The sequence below is a fragment of the Hyperolius riggenbachi genome, chromosome 10 (assembly GCF_040937935.1).
Source record: "Hyperolius riggenbachi isolate aHypRig1 chromosome 10, aHypRig1.pri, whole genome shotgun sequence".
NCBI lineage: Eukaryota > Metazoa > Chordata > Amphibia > Anura > Hyperoliidae > Hyperolius > Hyperolius riggenbachi.
Genome location: NC_090655.1, coordinates 184,658,070 through 184,678,177, shown reverse-complemented (window position 1 = coordinate 184,678,177; position 20,108 = coordinate 184,658,070). Strand labels below are relative to the sequence as shown.

The window sequence follows — 20,108 nt, the reverse complement described above, 5'->3', positions numbered from 1 at the left end:
GGGGCACTATACTAGCTATACTGGGGCACTATACAAGCTATACTGGGGCACTATACTGACTATACTGGGGCACTATACTGACTATACTGGGGCACTACACTGACTATACTGGGGCACTACACTGACTATACTGGGGCACTATACAAGCTATACTGGGGCACTATACTAGGTATAATGGGGCACTATACTAGCTATAATGGGGCACTATACTAGCTATAATGGGGCACTATACTAGCTATAATGGGGCACTATACTGGCTATACTGAGCACTATACTAGCTAAACTGGGGCACTTCACTAGCTATACTGAGCACTATACTGGCTATACTGAGCACTATACTGGCTATACTGAGCACTATACTGGCTATACTGAGCACTATACTGGCTATACTGAGCACTATACTGGCTATACTGAGCACTATACTGGCTATACTGAGCACTATACTGGCTATACTGAGCACTATACTGGCTATACTGAGCACTATACTGGCTATACTGAGCACTATACTAGCTAAACTGGGGCACTTCACTAGCTATACTGAGCACTATACTAGCTATACTGAGCACTATACTAGCTATACTGAGCACTTTACTAGCTATACTGGGGCATTTTACTAGCTATACTGAGCACTACCTACCTATACTGGGCACTATACTAGCTATACTAAGGCACTACCTACCCATACTGGGCACTATACTAGCTATACTGGGACATACTGGGGGGATCACGCGGCCAGCGTGTCCTACCCCCGGCTTATATGAGGGTCAATCATTTTTTCCTGTTTTTTGGGGTAAAAGTGGGGGGGGGGGAGGATGGGGTCGGCTTACATGCGGGTCGGCTTGCTTGCGAGTATATACGGTACGTGGGGTCCCCCCTCCTGAAACTTTTTAACCCCTTGTCCCCCCATGCAGGCTGGGGTAGCCAGAATGTGGAGCTCCGACCGATTGGGGCTTCAAACCCTGACTATACCAGCTGCAAAAAAGGTCCCTTAATGCCAATTTTTTGCTCTGGGGTATCTGTTGGGGGGGGGCAGTGTCTATGGGGCCCTTCCTGTTCACCCCTGTATCACTTAAGTATGGGGTGCCCCAGGGCTCAATCCTCTCTCCCCTGCTTTTCACAATTTACATGTTACCGCTTGGAAAACTAATCCAAAAACATGGCCTGAGATACCACTGCTATGCAGACGACACCCAACTATATCTTTCCTTCAAGCCTGGTGTGACAGACCCAACTCGAACTATAAACGCCTGCTTATGTGAACTACAGCAATGGATGAATGACAACTGGCTGAAACTAAATGCAGACAAAACTGAAGCCCTTCTGATTGGAGGGCAGAGCATGATAACAAAACAACTTAACTTGCAGTCTTCATCACTGGGAATAGGAGGCACGGATCTACGCAGCTCTGATCATGTGCGTAGCCTGGGAGTTCTAATTGATGGGAATTTAAACTTCAGAACTCAAATCTCTGCTGTGGTGAAATCATCCTATTTTCACCTGAAGAACATTGCAAAAATCAAGCACATCATCCCCCCAGAAGATCTGCCAACCTTAGTCCATGCCTTCATCACATCCCGACTGGACTACTGTAATGCTCTACACTGGCCTTCAAAAAGGTCTTGTACCGCCTACAGCTGATACAGAATACTGCTGCCAGACTGCTAACCAACCAACCCCGTCACTGCCACATAACGCCAGTGCTGCACTCCCTTCACTGGCTACCTATAGAAAGGAGGGTCCTATTCAAGATCGGCCTACTGACATTTAAATCCCTGAATAATCTGGGCCCTGGATACATGAAAGATATGTTGCAGCTGCGTAGCAATCCCCCGCATTCTCAGATCCACAGGTTCTAATAATCTAGTCATACCCAGAGTCCACTTGGAAACTTTTGGTCCCAGAGTCTTCTGTCATGCTGCCCCTACGTTTTGGAACTCCCTACCTCAACAGATCAGGACAGCTCCATCCCTGGCCGTGTTTAAATCCAGACTGAAAACCCACCTGTTCAGTTTGGCATTTGCAGAAATATAACTTTTGTTGTGTGATTACTTTATCCTACTACCAATTACTGAATCTGAGAGAGCCTAAACGCTTTGAGTCCTATGGGAGAAAAGCGCTATAGAAATGTTATTGTATTGTATTGCATTATTTTGCCCTGGGGCCCCATTGTTGCTTAAACCGGCCCTGGCGGTTCCCCAAAAATACACATAATCTGGCAGCTGTTTCTCAAAATACACTTAATCTGGCAGCAGCAAATCCCCAAAAATAGTTAATCTGGCAGCAGTTCCCCAAAATAGGTGCCCCTAGTATAGGTAACCAGGTAAAAAGGTATCCCCAGTGGAAGTAACCAGGTCTATAGGTTTTCTCAGTGCAGGTATCCAAGTCTATAGGTGTCCCCAGTATAAGTAGCCTAGTCTACAGGTGTCCCCAGAATAGATAACCAGGTCTATAGATGCCCCCATTTAAGATAGCCAGGTCTATAGATGTCCCCAGTTAAGATAGCCAGGTCTATAGGTGTCCCCAGTATAGGTAGCCAGGTCTACAGGTGTCTCCAGAATAGGAAGCCAGGCCTATAGGTGTCCCCAGTACAAATAGCCAGTTCTATAGGGGTCTCCTGTATAGATAGCCAGGTCTATAGGTGTCTCCTGTATAGATAGCCAGGTCTTTAGGTGTCCCCAGTACATGTAGCCAGGTGTATAGGTGTCCCCAGTATAGCCAGGTCTATAGGTGCCCCCAGTATATACAGCCAGGTCTATAGGTGCCCCCAGTATATACAGCCAGGTCTATAGGTGCCCCCAGTATATGTAGCTAGGTCTATAAGTGCCCCCAGTATATGTAGTCAGGTGTATAAGTGCCCCCAGTATATGCAGCCAGGTGTATAGGTCTCCCCAGTATATGCAGCCAGGTGTATAGGTGTCCCCAGTACAGCCAAGTCTACAGGTGCCCCCAGTATATGTAGCTAGGTCTATAAGTGCCCCCAGTATATGCAGCCAGGTGTATAGGTCACCCCAGTCTATGCAGCCAGGTGTATAGGTGTCCCCAGTATAGCCAGGTATATAGGTGCCCCCAGTATATGTAGCTAGGTCTATAAGCGCCCCCAGTATATGTAGTCAGGTGTATAAATGCCCCCAGTATATGCAGCCAGGTGTATCGGTCTCCCCGGTATAGCCAGGCGTATAGGTGCTCCCAGTATATGCAGCCAGGCTTGTAGTGTCTCCAGGAGGGGAGACAGCCAGTGAAGGAGGGTGATTTGCATAGCAGCGGAGCCCACCTTGGGCCCCCCCTTCCTGGCTCTCCCCTCCAGAATCGGTAAAGTGTCGGCGCAGCGGGTAGCAGCTGACAGCGGGCGGAGACTTACCGCTGTTCAGCCACCGGAGGGAGCGCTGATCTGTGTGCCACTAGTCTGGACTTGAGAAGCCCAGACTAGTGGCACACAGATCAGCGCTCCCTTCGGTGGCTGAACAGCGGTAAATCTCCGCCCGCTGTCAGCCACTGCGCCGACACTATCGATTCCGGAGGGGAGAGCCAGGAAGGGGGGACCCAAGGTGAGAGCAGGGGGAGGGGGGGGGTTGGGGGGGGGGGGGACTTCCCCTCCCCTTCTCTGCCCATCGCCCTCCTTCGCTGGCTGTCTCCCCTCGTGCTCAGGGCTCTCTGGCGGGCCCCCCCTGACCACGGGCCCTCGGTCCGTGCCCGAGTGCCCTAATGGTCAGTCCACCCCTGACTGCGGTGGGCATTGGCTAGGAGTCTGGCTGCAGCATTCTGTACTAGTTGTAAGGGGCGCAGAACCTTATCTGTAGATCTGATGAACAGTGCGTTGCAGTAGTCTAGGCGGGAGGATACAAATACATGAACCAGGGCAGGTAGGTCTTCAGCTGGGATAAGGCGTTTTGTTCTGGCTATATTTCTTAGATGAAAAAAGGAAGACTTGACGACAGCTGATACCTGCTGTCTGAGTTTTAGATTTCCATCCAGGATCACCGCAAGGTTTCGCACAGAGTCTTTATATTGTACGGTATCTCCCCCAATTCCTAGTTAGAGGTGGTGAGCGTTTTAAACTTTATCCATCATGTGTGGACCACCTACCACCAACACCTCTGTTTTGTCAGAGTTCAGTCCCAACCAGCTGGTGTTCATCCAATTTTGTAAATCCACTAGACACGCATTTATGGATGCTGAGGGGTCTTGGGTGCCAGGCTTGAAGGACAGATTGTGTGTCATCTGCATAACAATGGTATCCTAGGCCATAGTTCTGGATTATTTTGCCCAGTGGGAGCATGTAGACTGCAAAGAGTAATGGTGATAGTACAGAACCCTGTGGAACTCCATAGGCAAGTGGCACTGGATTAGAGTAGTGTGTGCCCAGACATACTTGCTGTGTCCTGCCAGATAGGAAGGTCTGAAACCAGCTAAGAACAGTACCCCTCAGGCCACAGTAATTCTTCAGTCGCTGGATTAGTATTTCATGATCCACAGTATCAAATGCTGCAGACAAGTCAAGATGAATCAGAATTGAGCAATCACCCTTGTCCCTTGCAGTAAGTAGATCATTCATTACTTGGACTAATGCAGTTTCAGTGCTGTGCCTTTTCCTGAATCCTGACTGAAAAGCATCAAAAATGTTATCTGTAAGCCTGGCTTCTAGCTGGTTGGCGACTGCTTTCTCGATAACTTTTGATAGGAATGGTAAGTTCGCCACAGGTCTGTAGTTGGTCACAGAATCAGGATCTAGTGATGGTTTCTTCAAGAGGGGTTTTATAATAGCTTTCTTTAGTTCTTCTGGGAAAAGTCCACTTTGCAAGGAGCACTGAGTTATTTTGTGAAGTGCTGGCCTGATCAGCTCGCAGGTAGTGGGGTGGGGACTTCCAATGAGAATTCCAAAATCTTCTTCACTAAGAGTGTCAAAGACTTGCCATGGTGGTATGGTAGTAGGCATATGCAAAGTCCAGTGGTCAATTAATGATGTTGGTGTAATGCTGGCACGGATGGCAGACACCTAGTTTGTGAAGAAGGCAGAGGATTTTTCACACCTTTCCCTGGAGAATGTGGTTGGGGCGTTTTAGGCAGGAAGGATTGCAGAATGATTCCACTGTGTGGAAGAGTTGAGCAGCTCTGTTGTTGGCTGTAGATATTTTGTGCGAGATGAAGTCTGATTATTTTCTTGGTTATTGCTTGTTGGTATTGTCTGAGGTGTTGAACTAGACTAGATTTGTGCTCCTCAGACTCTGATTTTTGCCACTGTTTTTCTAGTCTGCGCCCTTTCTTTTTTAGATCCATGATGGTTTTGTCAAACCAATTAGCTTTCTGCTTTTTGGTTGCTGATTTGGTGCACCATGGGGCAATACTGTCAAGTGTTTCATATATCATGTTGTACTGGGTTACTCGAGTGTTGGGGTCCATTTGACTATGGAGCAGATTTGTAAAATCCAGGTTGGCAGTTATCCTCTCCGGTGTTAATTTATTCACGGATTTTGATTGTTTTCCTATGGTGCCCATACATGATACATTTTGTTTTCATCCAATCTTACCATTTCTATGTCGTATAAGGGTAAATTCAGTGAATATATTGTACGGATAATGTAGGCAGTTACCTTATATTACATAGAAATGGTAAGATTGGATAAAAAAAATGGTACCATCTATGGGCACCATTAGGGTGCTGCTTGATAGGGTGATGTTCGGTAGTAAACTGTATTATGTGATGGTCTGACCATACCACTGGGGTTACTGTTATGTTACTAATGTCCATTCCTAGGTGGAACAGTAAGTCTAGGGCAGGGGTAGGGAACCTATGGCTCGGGAGCCAGATGTGGCTCTTTTGATGGCTACATCTGGCTCACAGACAAATCAGTAGGGGTTGATTCACTACCAGAACCACTAAAATTCTGAAGCCTTTACCATCTGAGATCTGGGCACCTATACATTCAAAGGACTTTGTTGAGCCAACATTCAGGGCTCTGAGCTGCAGAGTTTTGCCACAAATTGCTACACCCCCTGCTCTGTGGTCTCGTCTTCCCTCACTTATGGCCCATACTCACGGGCTACATTTGTGGCCTGTCGCTAGCACACGGGAGCGTGTGTGCGACAGCTCGTCGACAGGTGGCGACAATTGTAGCCCGTGAGTATGGGCCATTAGTACTGAGTAGTTGTGTAAACTACACCCACACCATATGGCCAATCACAACATTTTGCGCTTTAAGAGGGTACTGTGATTGGAGAACTGTTCCTTATGATGTTTCCTGCTGGGTCCCCTAAAGTGAACTAGTGCCAATAGCTTTATTAGCATACAAAGTCACAAAAAAACTAAAACCATTTTCAGTGTGTGTTGGCCCTTGCACAAAATCATCCACTAACTTAATTTCAATACTGTATAGTCATATCAGGCAGTTGCCAATCAGGCAGTTTGCTTAACTAAAGCAGCAGGTGGATAGAAGTGCATCTGCAAACACTGGGGCAAAGACTGAATATATATCACTTAGGTGTCATAAGTAGTAAAGTTATTGCAGATTAAATTAGGACTTGTCTGTGTAAAGGCTGCTCTACTCCATAAAAGGAAAACCGGTCTGGTTGTGGAGTGGTTAAATGTTAATACAGAACATACAAAATACTTTTTCAGTCCTGAACATTTAGAAGTTTTCCAATGTGAGATTGTTAAATTAAAATCAAAGCATTTAAACAGTTACTTGCATTGGCACACGGCACAATGTAGCTCCAACTACATGAAAAGCCCTAGTTCAGCTATCCATTTTGGTTGACTTTTAAAAAATCTTTCCAATGTATCACACATGTGAGTTCAATTCTTCCACAATTATGAAAAAAAACAAACCTGTACATTTCTGGATTTATAGAACCAGCCAATTTTTCAATCTAGTCTACATTTTTCTATTTTCTGAAAAATTTATCTTTTTTCCAATACAGCCAATTTTATTCGATCAGCTGTGTTTTGTCAGTCTCCAATATCTTTTGGCTTTTATATACTTTTCAGGAAACCAGACTGAAATAGACAAGCTCGCTTGCATAGATATCTCTAGTTTTTAAAAAAAATAATTTTCTGTACTGGAAAAAAGGAAATTATTTCTTGGTAGGACTAGTAGAGCTGCTCAAATGCGGAGCTGGGAGATACCCGCAGGTGCTATCCGGATGTCTCCCAGTAAACCTGTGCGGGGTGGGCGGGTCAATCTTACCTGTCTGACGTCTTCCCACGAAGCGCTCCACGCGCGTCACATGATTACAAACACTTCCTCCTTCAACCCGGAAGGAGGAAGTGTTTGTAATCATGTGACCGCGGCTTGGACCGCATCGTGGGAGGCGCCGAGGGACGGACCGAAGAAGACGCCAGACAGGTGAGATTGACCTCCCCCCCCCCACTCCACCCCGGTAACTGGGAGATATTCCTCAGGTGGGATGACCACCTGAGGAAAAGCAGCACACAAAAGAAAAGCCACACACCGCAGTAGAAAATACCAGGCCGCAATTATTTCTCAAAAAGGCGATACCTAAATTGTACCGTGATGTTGAAAGGCAAATAGTGACATCTCTGGCACACAGCGCTGGGTCAAGGGTCCATCTGACCACGAATGCCTGGCCTACAAAGCATGCTCAGGCCTGCCCGAAGACTAAGTCAGTCCCCACACACAGCATCTCTGCCCGCAGGCCGTGTGACTCCCTGCCCCAAGACAGGTCCAGGGCTCCAGGTGGATTCCTGAATTTTGCCGCTATAATGGTTTTTCTGGTGCACGTACATGCCTGCCTAGTTTTTCTGGGTGCACTGCAGCTGCAACAACAAAACAAAGTCATGTACATGTGCCAATTCCCCTTCGTGACCATTACCTTGAAGGGGCTTGCGTATCACAATGACCGACGGCTATATGAGTGTCGGGGGGGGGGGGGGGGGATGCACACCCACGATAACAAGGTCATTGCTTCATTGTGGACAGACCAAATTTGATCAGCTGGACAGTCACTGTTCTGTCATTCCGGCGACCATATGGGCCGGAAGGCCGCCTTCACCTGCACTCTCGTCATGGTGCGCACCAGCCCAGCACGGCCGTCACTACACAAACCACTGTTTGCAGTCACTGCATACCTTTCACTGCACATTGTATTATACCTGGCAGTCAATGCATACCTTTCACTTGAATGGATGGCAGACTTGCCCTCCATAACAGATTCTCGTTAAAGGATTTCAAGTTGATTCATCTCATACAGCAGGGCCTCGAAAGTCCTCCTGTATTGTTATTTTTGGTCACAACCTCGGGACGTGCATGCCATGCCTGCTGCCTTCCTTGGATGTGTGGTAGCCGTTCCTGCTCCTTTGCCCACAGCGTGCCTGCTGACTTCCTTTGATTTGTGGTGGTGGTAGCTGTTTCTTAGGCTCCCACTCCGGACCGAACCAGCATTCCCTGGCCATTACCCGTGGCCACCATGCTACTGAGAAAGTACCATCGAAAGTTTCACACAGTTGAATTAATGGCAGACTTGCCCTCCATAACGCATTCTTGGCAAATGCTTTTGATTTGGTTCGTCTTGCGCTGGGTCAAGGGTCCATCTGACTAATGATGCCTGGTCTGCAAAGCACGGTCAGGGCAGGTACATAACTTATACAGCAAATGGGTCCTTACTTGGATGTGTGGTGGCGGTAGCCGGTTCTCAGGCTCCCACTCCGGACCGGAATCGAACCCTGATTCCCCGGCCATTAACCGTGGTCACTCACAATGGCAGACTTGCCCTCCATAACAGATTCTCGTTACAGGTACTGAACAGCCAGCAGAAAATGTAATTTAAAACAACTAGATGTAAGCTTTAACAATGGTAGAGAAAGAACAATCAAAAGTTGATAAGGCAGTCAGACATTACCTGATATCACTGAGGAAGAGCAATCTTGCCATGGTGCGCACCAGTCCAGCACGGCCGTCACAACACAAACAGCTGTTACACAGTGAGTTTGGTGTGTCAGTGTGAAGCAGTACTCTAATTACACTCCCTGATTGATGTATACACATGTAAGAAGTTTTAAACCACTTTAGGCCTGCAATTTAACATTCAATGTGATTTCTGCCTTTAAAACGCTGGTTTGCGTCAAATCCAGATTTTTCCCCGGGACTTTAGGCGTTTATCCCACTTTTCCATGCAAAAACTCAGATGTTAGACCCCTTGAAACATCTTTTCCTTCACTTTTCTGGCCAGCAGAAGTGTTTCTAGTTTTCAAAGTTCGCCTCCCCATTGAAGTCTATTGCGCAAACCAAACTTTTGCGGAAGTTCGCTAACCCGGTCCGCTAACCGAAAATCGGAGGTTCAGGCCATCTCTATTGCAGACTTTTTTCTTTTTTTCACCAAATGGTCCTCTAAGTATTTTAGAAGTTTGAGCAAGTGCTTTTCCTTAAGTTGAGAGGATAACTATTTGTGGCCAGCACTGCAAATTTATAAAAGTTATGTGCAGCACTCTCTTTCCCATCTGCAACAAAAAAAGGTAATTTCTCAGAATATATATACCACACCATATATCATCAAATGTAATCGTGTATAAGGCGACTCCAATATTTCACCCTCTTAAGCTGGAGTGTTTTTGGACTCAAATACAAGTCTACCCAGCAAAGTTAATGGCTGCACTTGGGGACCAGGAACAATTAACAGCTGCACTTGGGGACCAGGAGGGGTTCAGTACTGCCTGCATACAGTATCCCCTCCTGCCTCTTAAGTACAGCAAATAACCTCAAGGCCCCCAAGTGCAGCAATTATTCACTTCCCTTCCTGAAGCCCAGTATCTTTTCCTCGTTTTTTTTCCTTGTTAATTGTTGTGGCTAGGACTTTCAGACCAGTGATTCTTGGCATTTCCTTTATCAAGGAAGTGTCACTTACCACTGGGTAAATTGCTGCAAATGGGAAAGTCACTAATAGTACGCACATGACTCGTGTATCAGTTGACCCCTATACTTTTATTTTGTCAGACCTAAATTTCTAGGCTTATAGTCGAGTATATATGATTCTCTCATATTAATATATTTATTTAATTAACACACAAGGAGGGTGTGAAAGGTATACATGTTTATTAAACACTGAGCAAAAAGAAACAGAATTTAGGAGGAGACCCTTCAAAATTGTAGTGTTGCAATGCTTGAACCACCACTATAATTCAGGAGAATTTGTGCAGCTGGTTATTTTTTTTTGTTTCCATCATTAAAGCACTTAATATATTATAGTGCGCCAAACACATTTATCTACTATAGCTAAAAAAAAGAAATGAATAAAAAGATGCCCCTCTTTATTACAAGTATTTAGCTTTATCTCTGCCTGCCCTTCTCTGTACACATCTTGTGGAATTGGTCCATAATGCCCCTCCTGTGTTGATGCAAAACACATTACAGAATGCTGGGGGAAAAGGTTAAGTAAAAGACAAGAATCTGGCAGTGCAGGGCGGAGATAATGAGAAAGCGCTGCAGGCTGTCAGGGTTATTAAGAGGCACTTAGAGGGTACACGCCAATCAACAGGGGAGCAATGCAGCCTGACTTCCTGTAATTACTTTGAGACACCCTCATTAAACACCTTCACAAGCCCCCCCATAAATGTTCAGACAACCCTAGAGACAGAGTTAGCACCATGTTGGATTTGCCACAAAATCCGCTGCTTATGAACAATGATTAGATGCTGCTACAGTGGCCAGACTAACAAATACACACTTCAGACATATGCACTGCTGAGAGCTTAGACAGACAAAAGAGCTATAGCACAAGTACACAGCTGCCAAGATCAGCTTAAGCAATGAATTCCAATAGCACAGAGAAGAGGGGGGAAGGGGGGAGGAGAGAGAAGAGGAAGTCTCCATTCCGACAGTGAGATTTTACACGCAATGCAGATCTCTTCCTTATCACTCATGTTATGCATGCCTCAATCTCCTGAGCCTAGTATGAATATTTGTATCAGTTCACAAAAGCAGATTTATTGTCACATTTATCTTAATTCAACTAATGAAAAAAAATGCCCAGCTTACATTGTAACATCAAGGACAGTTAATTAGTGTAGCCAATCTCACCTGATTCCTTTCTAATTCGTATTACTAACTAATTTATTAAGGTAGAGGTAGACTTATGAACACTATATGTAGTTGCTTATGTCGAAATAAAAATCCAGGACACCAATACATGAAAACATTTGTCGTGATTAAATACAAAATCTTGCCATCTGGATTTAAGTGAAAACAGTTACAGAAGCTTTCAGGATTCAGGAGCCAGTGAAGGGACTGACAGAGGGGGATTGGGCTGGAGAAGCGGGAGGAGAGGTGGATGAGTCGTGCAGCAGAGTTCATGATAGACTAATGGGGCTAAATGGTTGGCAGGGAGGCCGCAGAGTTGAGTTCTTGAGAACGAGTTCTGTTTTTTCCTTACTTTTGTGGATAATGGTGATAATCAAAACAACACTGACACCTTTGCATTTTTCTCAATATCGAATTAATATTGAACGCATAATTTTAAAATTACAATGCCACAACCTAGCAAAGTCCTTTCCAGCTATCACTTTCAGCAGAACACAGTGTTACTTAGCTTTAAGCTCTCAGAGCTTATCAGCCCCCCACTGATTGGCCATAAATCAGTTTTTGGCAAACTAATAAAAGAGCTTTGTCCAAAGAATGCTGTCTGCAGAACTACTGTACCACACTTATGCCAGACTGGGTGACTGCAGGATTTGCACCTCTAGACTTCTGCCAGCTAACAAAGGAGATCCCCTCTAATGTTATCACAGCTTCTCTCCACACAGCTTCTAAAATAACCTAAATTTCATAATTCATGTTTTTTTTCTGTTCTCCCCTCTAATCACCCAGCAATCACCCCCTGTCACTGCTACCCATAAGATCAGACCCTAATCTGCCCCTTGCAGGCACCCAATCACCCGCCCACACTCTCAGACCCCCCCTCTGATCAACTCCCCAGTGCATTGCTTGCATATATTCTCCCCTGTAATAACTTACTGATCACCTATTAATCACCCAGTCACTCCGTCACTGCTACCCATCAGATCAGACCCTAATCTGCCCCTTGCAGGCACCCAATCACCCGCCCACACCCTCAGACCCCCCCCCCCCCCGATCACCTCCCCAGTGCATTGATTGCATCTATCCTCCCCTCTAATCACCCCCGAGACACCCATCAATCACCTCCTTTCACCCCCTAGCACTCCTACCCATCAGATTAGGCCCTAATCTGCCCCCCTGCGGGCTTCTGATCACCTGCGCACACCCTCAGATCCCCCACAGACCCCCCCCCCCTCCCACCCCCCTGTCACTATCCTAGTGATCTAAAAACAGTGATCAGTGAAAACTGTCACTTTTTTAATATCACTAGTGTTAACAGTTAGGCCAGTTATTTAGCTAGGGCCCTTCGTTGGGTAGTTAGCGTCAGTTAGCACCCAGCCCACCACACCGCAGTCACTAATTAGTTGCTGATTAGCATCATCACTGTCGCTAATCAGCATTGCTACTATATAGTATCTGTAAGTGATCATTACTGATCGCAGTCAGATCTATATTAGGGTCACTAAGATACACTAAGAACGCAGTGTCTGACCGATCAGGCCTGATCGTTCGCTGCACTTGTGTTGAGCCCGCCCCACCGCAGTGACAGAATTTTTTTTCTGATCACTGCAAAAGACACTGTACAATAGCTGTAGCGCTGTAAAGATCAGTTTTGATTTTTTTTAATCAAAACTCAGTGACCACAGCTTTCTACTTCACAAGTACTCCCTTTTACTAGGTAGGTGCTCTTTTTCAAGGGTAGTCTCCCTAAAATACTCCCTAAATTTAGCAGTCCACCGTGGCAAAAAAGGGGTATTCCGCTGAAGAGGCCGCTGAGATTCTGGCCCAGTGGGGTGAGTGCGATTGGGAAGTCCCATCCGACAAATCATCCGGGTCAGAATACGAACCGGTGAACAGCAGTGGCTCTCTGACCGATAGCCATGACGAGGTTGAGGTCCCGGCTAGAGCCAGGCGTACCACACCCCATGTCACTGGACCGCAGGATCAGACTCAAGGGCAGCAGAGTGGTGCTAGCACTCATCCGAGTTTTCTTGGTGAGGCATGCACCAGCAGCGTAGCATCTCCAGGACCTAGCACCAGTACTACCATAGACCCTGGTGAAGTGGCGAGCACCAGCATGGTAGTAGAAACTGGTTCGGTGGCACATGCATTAAGACCAGAGTCACAGCCACCAGCAAAACGGGCCTGTACTACCCATAGTCTCCCAGAGGTGCTGGCAAATCCCAATTGGCAATCCCCTGGTTCTGCCGCATCCGTACTGCCCCCTTTCGCTGCCCAGTCTGGAGTCCAGGTGGAGACAGATAATCTAGGATTGGCCCTAGACTTTTTTCATCTGTTCTGCACCGTGGATCTCTACGACTTAATTGTGGCTGAGACCAACTGTTATGCCACACAATACGCAACTGCCAATCCGAGAAGCTAGCATGCCCAGCCTTTTCGGTGGAAACCACTCCAAGTTTTGGGCCTTTTCCTTAACATGGGTCTAGTAAAAAAAAAATGTATTGAGGTCTTATTGGTCTACGCACCCAATACATCACATGCCCATGTTCTCTGCTGCCATGTCCAGGTCACGATTTGAGAACATCCTGCGCTTCCTGCACTTCAGTGCCAATACAACCTGTCATCTAAGAGGCCACCTTGCTTATGACCGGTTCCACAAAATTCGGCCACTCAGACCACCTGTCATCAAAATTTGCAGATGCTTATACCCCTGAACAGTCATTTTGAGGCATTTGGTTTCCAGACTACTCCTCACGGTTTTGGGCCCCTAAAATGCCAGGGCAGTATAGGAACCCCACAAGTGACCCCATTTTAGAAAGAAGACACCCCAAAGTATTCTGTTAGGTGTATGATGAGTTCATAGAAGATTTTATTTTTTATCACAAGTTAGTGGAAAAGGATATCAATTTCCGCTAAATTTTATTTTATTTGAAAAATGTCAGCACAAAAAGTTAAAAACATTTTTGTCTTAATGTCTTTTTTGATGAATTTAATAAAAACTAAAAATCACAGCAGCAATCAAATAGCACCAAAAGAAAGCTGTATTAGTGACAAGAAAAGAAGGTAAAATTCATTTAGATAGTAGGTTGTATGACCGAGCAATAAACCGTTAAAGCTGCAGTGGTCTGAATGGAAAAAAAGGGTCTGGTCCTTAAGGGGTTTTAAGGCTGCAGTCCCTAAAGGGAACCAGAGATCATGTAAAGAAAAGCGGTTATACATACCTGTGGTTTCCTCCGGCCCCATACGTGCTGATCGATACCCACGCCGTCGTCCACTGCTGCCTGCAACTACAAGAACCGGCTCCCGTCGCTGTCGTCATCGGAGCCAGACTACGCAGGAGAAGTGCGCCCTCTACGTATCTCTCCAGCAGATGCTGCAGAGATACGCAAAGAGCGTACCTCTGCTATGCTAGACTGAGTCCGACTGACGAAAGAGCGGGGAGCCGGTTCTCGTAGTTGCGGGCAGCGGTGGACGGCGGCGTGGGATCGATCAGCGCGCATGGGGCTGGAGGAAGCCCCAGGTATGTATAACAGCTTTTCTTTACATGATCTCTGGTGCTCTTTAAGTGGTTAATCAGTTTTGGCCTTGTTATCTGATTATTCTGATCAATGTTAGAACTTTGTCCTCAGAAGAGACACACTACCGCATTGTCTTATCCTAATAAATTGTTGAATAAATTGTTGCTTGCTAGTTAGGTTACAAATAACTTTTTCTTCCTATTAAGTCAGTTAGTGTGAAGTCTCTCCACCTCATTTCAAAAATGGAGAGTGGTGGTAGCAAAAACCTTGATTTCCAGCACAAACCGATAATTTTCTACCAACTGTATCATGTATGGGCACACCACCCAATCTTAAATATTTACTTTGCTCACAGTGTATCCACCTTCAGAAGCCTCTAGTGGATGAGATTTGAATGGCAACTGTGGCAAAGCAAGAAGTTTGGCGGGTGTTTGTCACACAAACACAACATTTATATCATGCTTTTCTCCTGGTGGACTCAAAGCACCACAGCTACAGCCACTTAAGGCACACTCCACAGGCGACCAGGATCATTAGAGAGCCTTGCCCAAAGACTTCTTACTGTTATGTAATGGCTTGAGCCAGCATTCAAACCTTGGTCAAAGGCTCAAACCCACATGACAGGTATCAGTCTTAACAATACGCTATCCAGCTGACCCAAACATTGACTACAACAACCAGTTTTCTAGTGAATATTCCTGACAAGCTCATTTTCAAATGTGGAACTTTTAGGAGTGTGCTATCAGTTGACACTCCTTACAACACACAGATCAGCATTAGAGTGTCTTTGTAGTTATAGCCTACATACTAATCTCACTACACTTGCTTTAAAGTAGTAGAGCTACCGTAAATTCAGCATAACTGGGGTGGAGAGAACATCGCTGTGATCATTTTAGAACGGGTTAAACTCATTCCAGCACCCATACATGATATGGATACCAACTTTTCCGCAAAACCCCAATAGCTGTCACTGTACCTCTTGACAACACATTCTATTTTCTGATAGGAAAACATACTAAATTGGGACAGATGCAGCCATAAAAATGCAAAAAGTGTTAACCCTTTCTACACTCATAAAATAAAAAGGCAGATTTTGAGCTTTCTTTAAAAAAAACAAATTTTTTTAATTGTTTTGCTAATGTTACGTACATAAAGCATTGTAAAACAAACAAAAAAAAACCTTAGAAAAAAAATTCTATATTCGTAATCCTGAAGGGTGTTTTTGATTGATAAACACCTGATAAAATTAAGTTCTGCAGCAATACTGAAACAAACAGACCTGCCACAAGCATCTATAAATCTCCTACTGGGACAACCTGTTAGTTTAATGAGACCAATGAGAATCCTTTCCAGGGAAGTGTCTCACTAGTCAGATCACAAGCCAAATAAAACCCCCTGGCAGATAATTCAAAGAGAATCAGGTGATTTGGGTGTCAGAGGCAGCATGGAATTTTGGGCACTGATATTGGTGCCTATTTCAATAACTGATTAACGGCTGTAAGTGGAAATTTGGTCCGCGTCCATTACTTATGGCCGCAGCTTGTATAGCAGGCGGCCCCTTGTCCATAATATATTATATAGGCAGAGGAGCCCCAAACTGGCTAACTTGTGTACTAGAAATGAGGAGGGGGGGGGGGTGCACACAAAAATGTAGGCATCTTTCACACTATAGATGCTACTGTATGTCTGCAACATGTACAGTGTGTAATAAGCAAGTAAATCTTATGTTTTTATGTATGCACTGTGCAGCATGCATTTTTGGCCAAATTAGTACTGACCTATTTCATGGCCAGTGTATTTGTTTGTAATCTGTATCCTTTACAATGGACACAAAGCGCACTGTCCCACATTATAATTGACTGCAACTATGTCCACCGTTTCTTTCCATGGACTGAAAAATGTGTGCAGTAGGATTTTTTTTTTTTTTGCAAATGTGAAACAGGTAGATGTGAAGTGGCCTGTAGAAAATCATTGTAATCTTTGACCTATACATTTTAAATCTGATGTCCAGCACATCAAAAAGCAGGGCAGCAGACACAATGTCAACTGGGCCTTATGGCTTAATTGAGAGAATAAAGTACCTGAAAGAATCAATTTAAAGTACCTGAAAGAATCAATTGCAAGAAATAAACTTACTGAAGTCAATGAGAAACCTTCCGAATCCCTGCCGTTGGTACTGAGGCAATATCATAATACAGGACACATTGTACTTCTGCTGGCAAAGTTTTTCCTGTAAGAAAATAAAACTGGATGAAATCACAACTAAACAAAAAGGCATAGAACATTTCCACAACATTTGTAGAAAAGAAAAAAAACAACAAAAAAAAACAGTGCATCTTGTTAGAATGATGCTTCATGCGATTCTATGAATCATAAAAAAAACTATTATACAGTTTATTCAATCCTGATCCATCAGGCTGCAATGCATACAGCCATAAGCCTTAGGTTAGCCAGACTCAAGAATCAAACTAGTACTACCGACCCTTCATTTTCTGGCAGTAATGAGCAGTCATGTTCTGCACTTAGGAGAGACTACCGTCTTTCCCCGAAAATAAGACAGTGTCTTATATAAATTTTTGCTCTAAAAGATGTGGTAGGGCTTATTTTGAGGGGATGTCTTATATTTCTATAAGGAAGTGTCTCTCGGCAGAACATTTCCTGTTCTTTTGTACTGTGATGTTCATGGATTTAAAAGTATGCTACTGTACTGATCAGGCACCTGCCCTGTCTTCCCTGCACACAGCTGATAACCTTCAAGCATTCCCAAAATTCCAGATAGGGCTTATTTTCAGGGTAGGTGGGCAAGGAGCAGAACTCTCGCCATGTGGATAAAAGCAAAGCAAACAAGCAAGCTATGCGAGTGCAGAGGATCTAGATCTAGTACCCCCCTCTTTTTTTATTTATTAATTCACACATTTTTCCCTACTGGTTCACAAGATACTGTCTATATACCCTATCTCAGGAACAAGCAGCGTTGTGGGGCTGCAATTTGGCACAAATATAGTCATGTGGAGTGTGTAGGAGCTACGAGTACTGAGATATCAAGCCTTTAATATCAGCGCATGCAAATCAAAGGCTGTGCATCAGTAGGCCAAATTTTAATTAGGCCTACAGAGGAGGGGGGGTCACCTTTCCAGCTGAATTTCTATTGGTTGCAGGACTTTTCACCCTATGAGAACTGGGTTTTCCCCCACAGCTCCCCGCCATCAGCTTTACACGGGTGGCGAGTTTATTTCCACCTTACAATCCCTAGTACGGTGATACCACATGTGACACTTTTTTGCAGCCTAGGTGCGCTAAGGGGCCCAAAGTCCTATGAGCACCTTTAGGCTTTACAGGGGTGCTTACAATTTAGCACCCCCCCCAAAATACCAGGACAGTAAATACACCCCACAAATGACCCCATTTTGGAAAGAAGAAACCCTAAAGTATTCAGAGAGGGGCATGGTGAATCTGTGGCAGATTTCATTTTTTTTTCGTCACAAGTTAGCAGAAATGGAAACTTTTTTTTTGTTACAAAGTGTCATTTTCCGCTAACTTGTGACAAAAAAATAAAATCCATGAACTCACCATACACCTAATGGAATACCTTGGGGTGTCTTCTTTCCAAAAATGGGGTCATTTGGGGGGTATTAATACTATCCTGGAATTTTAGCACCTCATGAAACATGACAGGTGCTCAGAAAAGTCAGAGATGCTTCAAAATGGGAAAATTCACTTTTTGCACCATAGTTTGTAAACGCTATAACTTTTACCCAAACCAATAAATATACACTTATTGGATTTTTTTTTTATCTAAGACATGTAGCACAATAAATTTGGACAAAAATTTATATAGAAATTTTACTTTATTTGAAAAATGTCAGCACAGAAAGATTCATGTCTTTTTTGATGAATATACTAAAAACTAAAAATCACAGCAGCAATCAGAAAGCACCAAAAGAAAGCTGTATTAGTGACAAGAAAAGGAGGTAAAGTTCATTTAGGTGGTAGGTTGTATGACCGAGCAATAAACCATTAAAGCTGCAGTGGTCTGAATGGAAAAAAAGTGTCTGGTCCTTAAAGGGACACTTAAGTCAAACAAAAAAAAATGAGTTTTACTCACCTAGGGCTTCCAATAGCCCCCTGCAGCTGTCCGGTGCCCTCGCTGTCTCCCTCCGATCCTCCTGGCCCCACCAGCAGCCACTTCCTGTTTCGGTGACAGGAGCTGACAGGCTGGGGACGCGAGTGATTCTTCGCATTCCCAGACACATTAGCACCCTCTATGCTGCTATATGGTATATGATATGTATGTATATGCTATAGCAGCATAGATGGCGCTATTGTGGCCAGGAACGCGAAGAATCACGCGCGTCCCCAGCCTGTCAGCTCCTGTCACCGAAACAGGAAGTGGCTGCCGGCGGGGCCAGGAGGATCGGAGGGAGATGGCGAGGGCACCAGACAGCTGTAGCGGGCTATTGGAAGCCCCAGGTGATTAAAACTCATTTTTTTTGTTTGACTTAAGTGTCCCTTTAAGGGGTTTTATGACTGCAGTCCTTAAAGGGAACCTAAACTGAGAAGGATATGGATTTTTCCTTTTAAAATAATACCAGTTGCCTGAATCGCCTGCTGATCCTGTGTCTCTAATACTTTTAGCCACAGCCCCTGAACAAGCATGCAGGTCAGGTGCTCTGACTGAAGTCAGACTGGATTAGCTGCATGCTTGTTTCAGGTGTGTGATTCAGCCACTATTGCAGTCACAAAGCTCAGCTGGACTGCCAGGCAACTGGTATTGTTTAACAGGAAACATCCATATCACTCTCAGTTAAGGTTCCCTTTAAGTGGTTAAAAGGAAACATCCATATCCCTCTCAGTTAAGGTTCCCTTTAAGGGGCCAGAGACTGCTGGTACGGAAGTGGTAAATCAATGATTGTTTTTCTCCATAGTGCCTGGTACACAAAATGCTATTTTCCCATTAGATCGCCAGGAAACTTTCCTGTTCAAAAATTTCCAAAAATGTCCAATCTATTTCTGAACGAAAAAGGGAACGATTTTATCCAGTAATGATCTCAAAATCGATCCATTTGTGGTTCAGAAGCAGATCTGACAGGTTGGAAACTATTGAATGATGGGAAATTTTCAGTCGATCTGAAAGCAAAATTGCTTAGTGTGTACCAGGTATTACCTTTACAATTTGACTTGAGGTAAGTAAAATATAGTACCCAATTTTCTCCTGATTTTTTTCACAGAAGAGATGTTATAACTACTTAAAAAACACTGCCAGCACTTAGCAAGGGAAAAAAACCCAAAACAAAACTAAAAGGAGTACTAAAAGGTAGGCTGGAAGAGCACTCAACATTTTTTGCGATAAGTCTGCTTTATATTGTGTGCTATAGTGAATTTTGGTCAATGAAATACACTTGTCAGCCAAAAACGTTAAGCAAATGTTAAAACGGAGGGAAATAAGAGTGCACATTAAGAACAGAAAAGAGAAATCAGGAATAATGGCAATGCGGTGATGGAAAACCACAGGCTCTGCAAGAGGAAAAAGGAAGACAGACTCTCCAAAGGAGACAGAGGAGCACCT

The 20,108-nt window shown here is 44.6% G+C and overlaps 1 protein-coding gene across 7 annotated transcripts in view; it reads right to left on the bottom strand.

The window, feature by feature from the left end:
- The window catches only part of KAT6B (lysine acetyltransferase 6B), a 220,997-nt gene that overhangs the window by 61,396 nt on the left and 139,493 nt on the right, over positions 1 to 20,108 (bottom strand). For all 7 annotated transcript variants that reach the window (XM_068255372.1, XM_068255375.1, XM_068255371.1 and 4 more), the window contains exon 12: positions 16,679 to 16,772. In XM_068255372.1, coding sequence (XP_068111473.1) covers positions 16,679 to 16,772 — 94 coding nt within the window. The remainder of the gene's footprint in view (positions 1 to 16,678; positions 16,773 to 20,108) is intronic.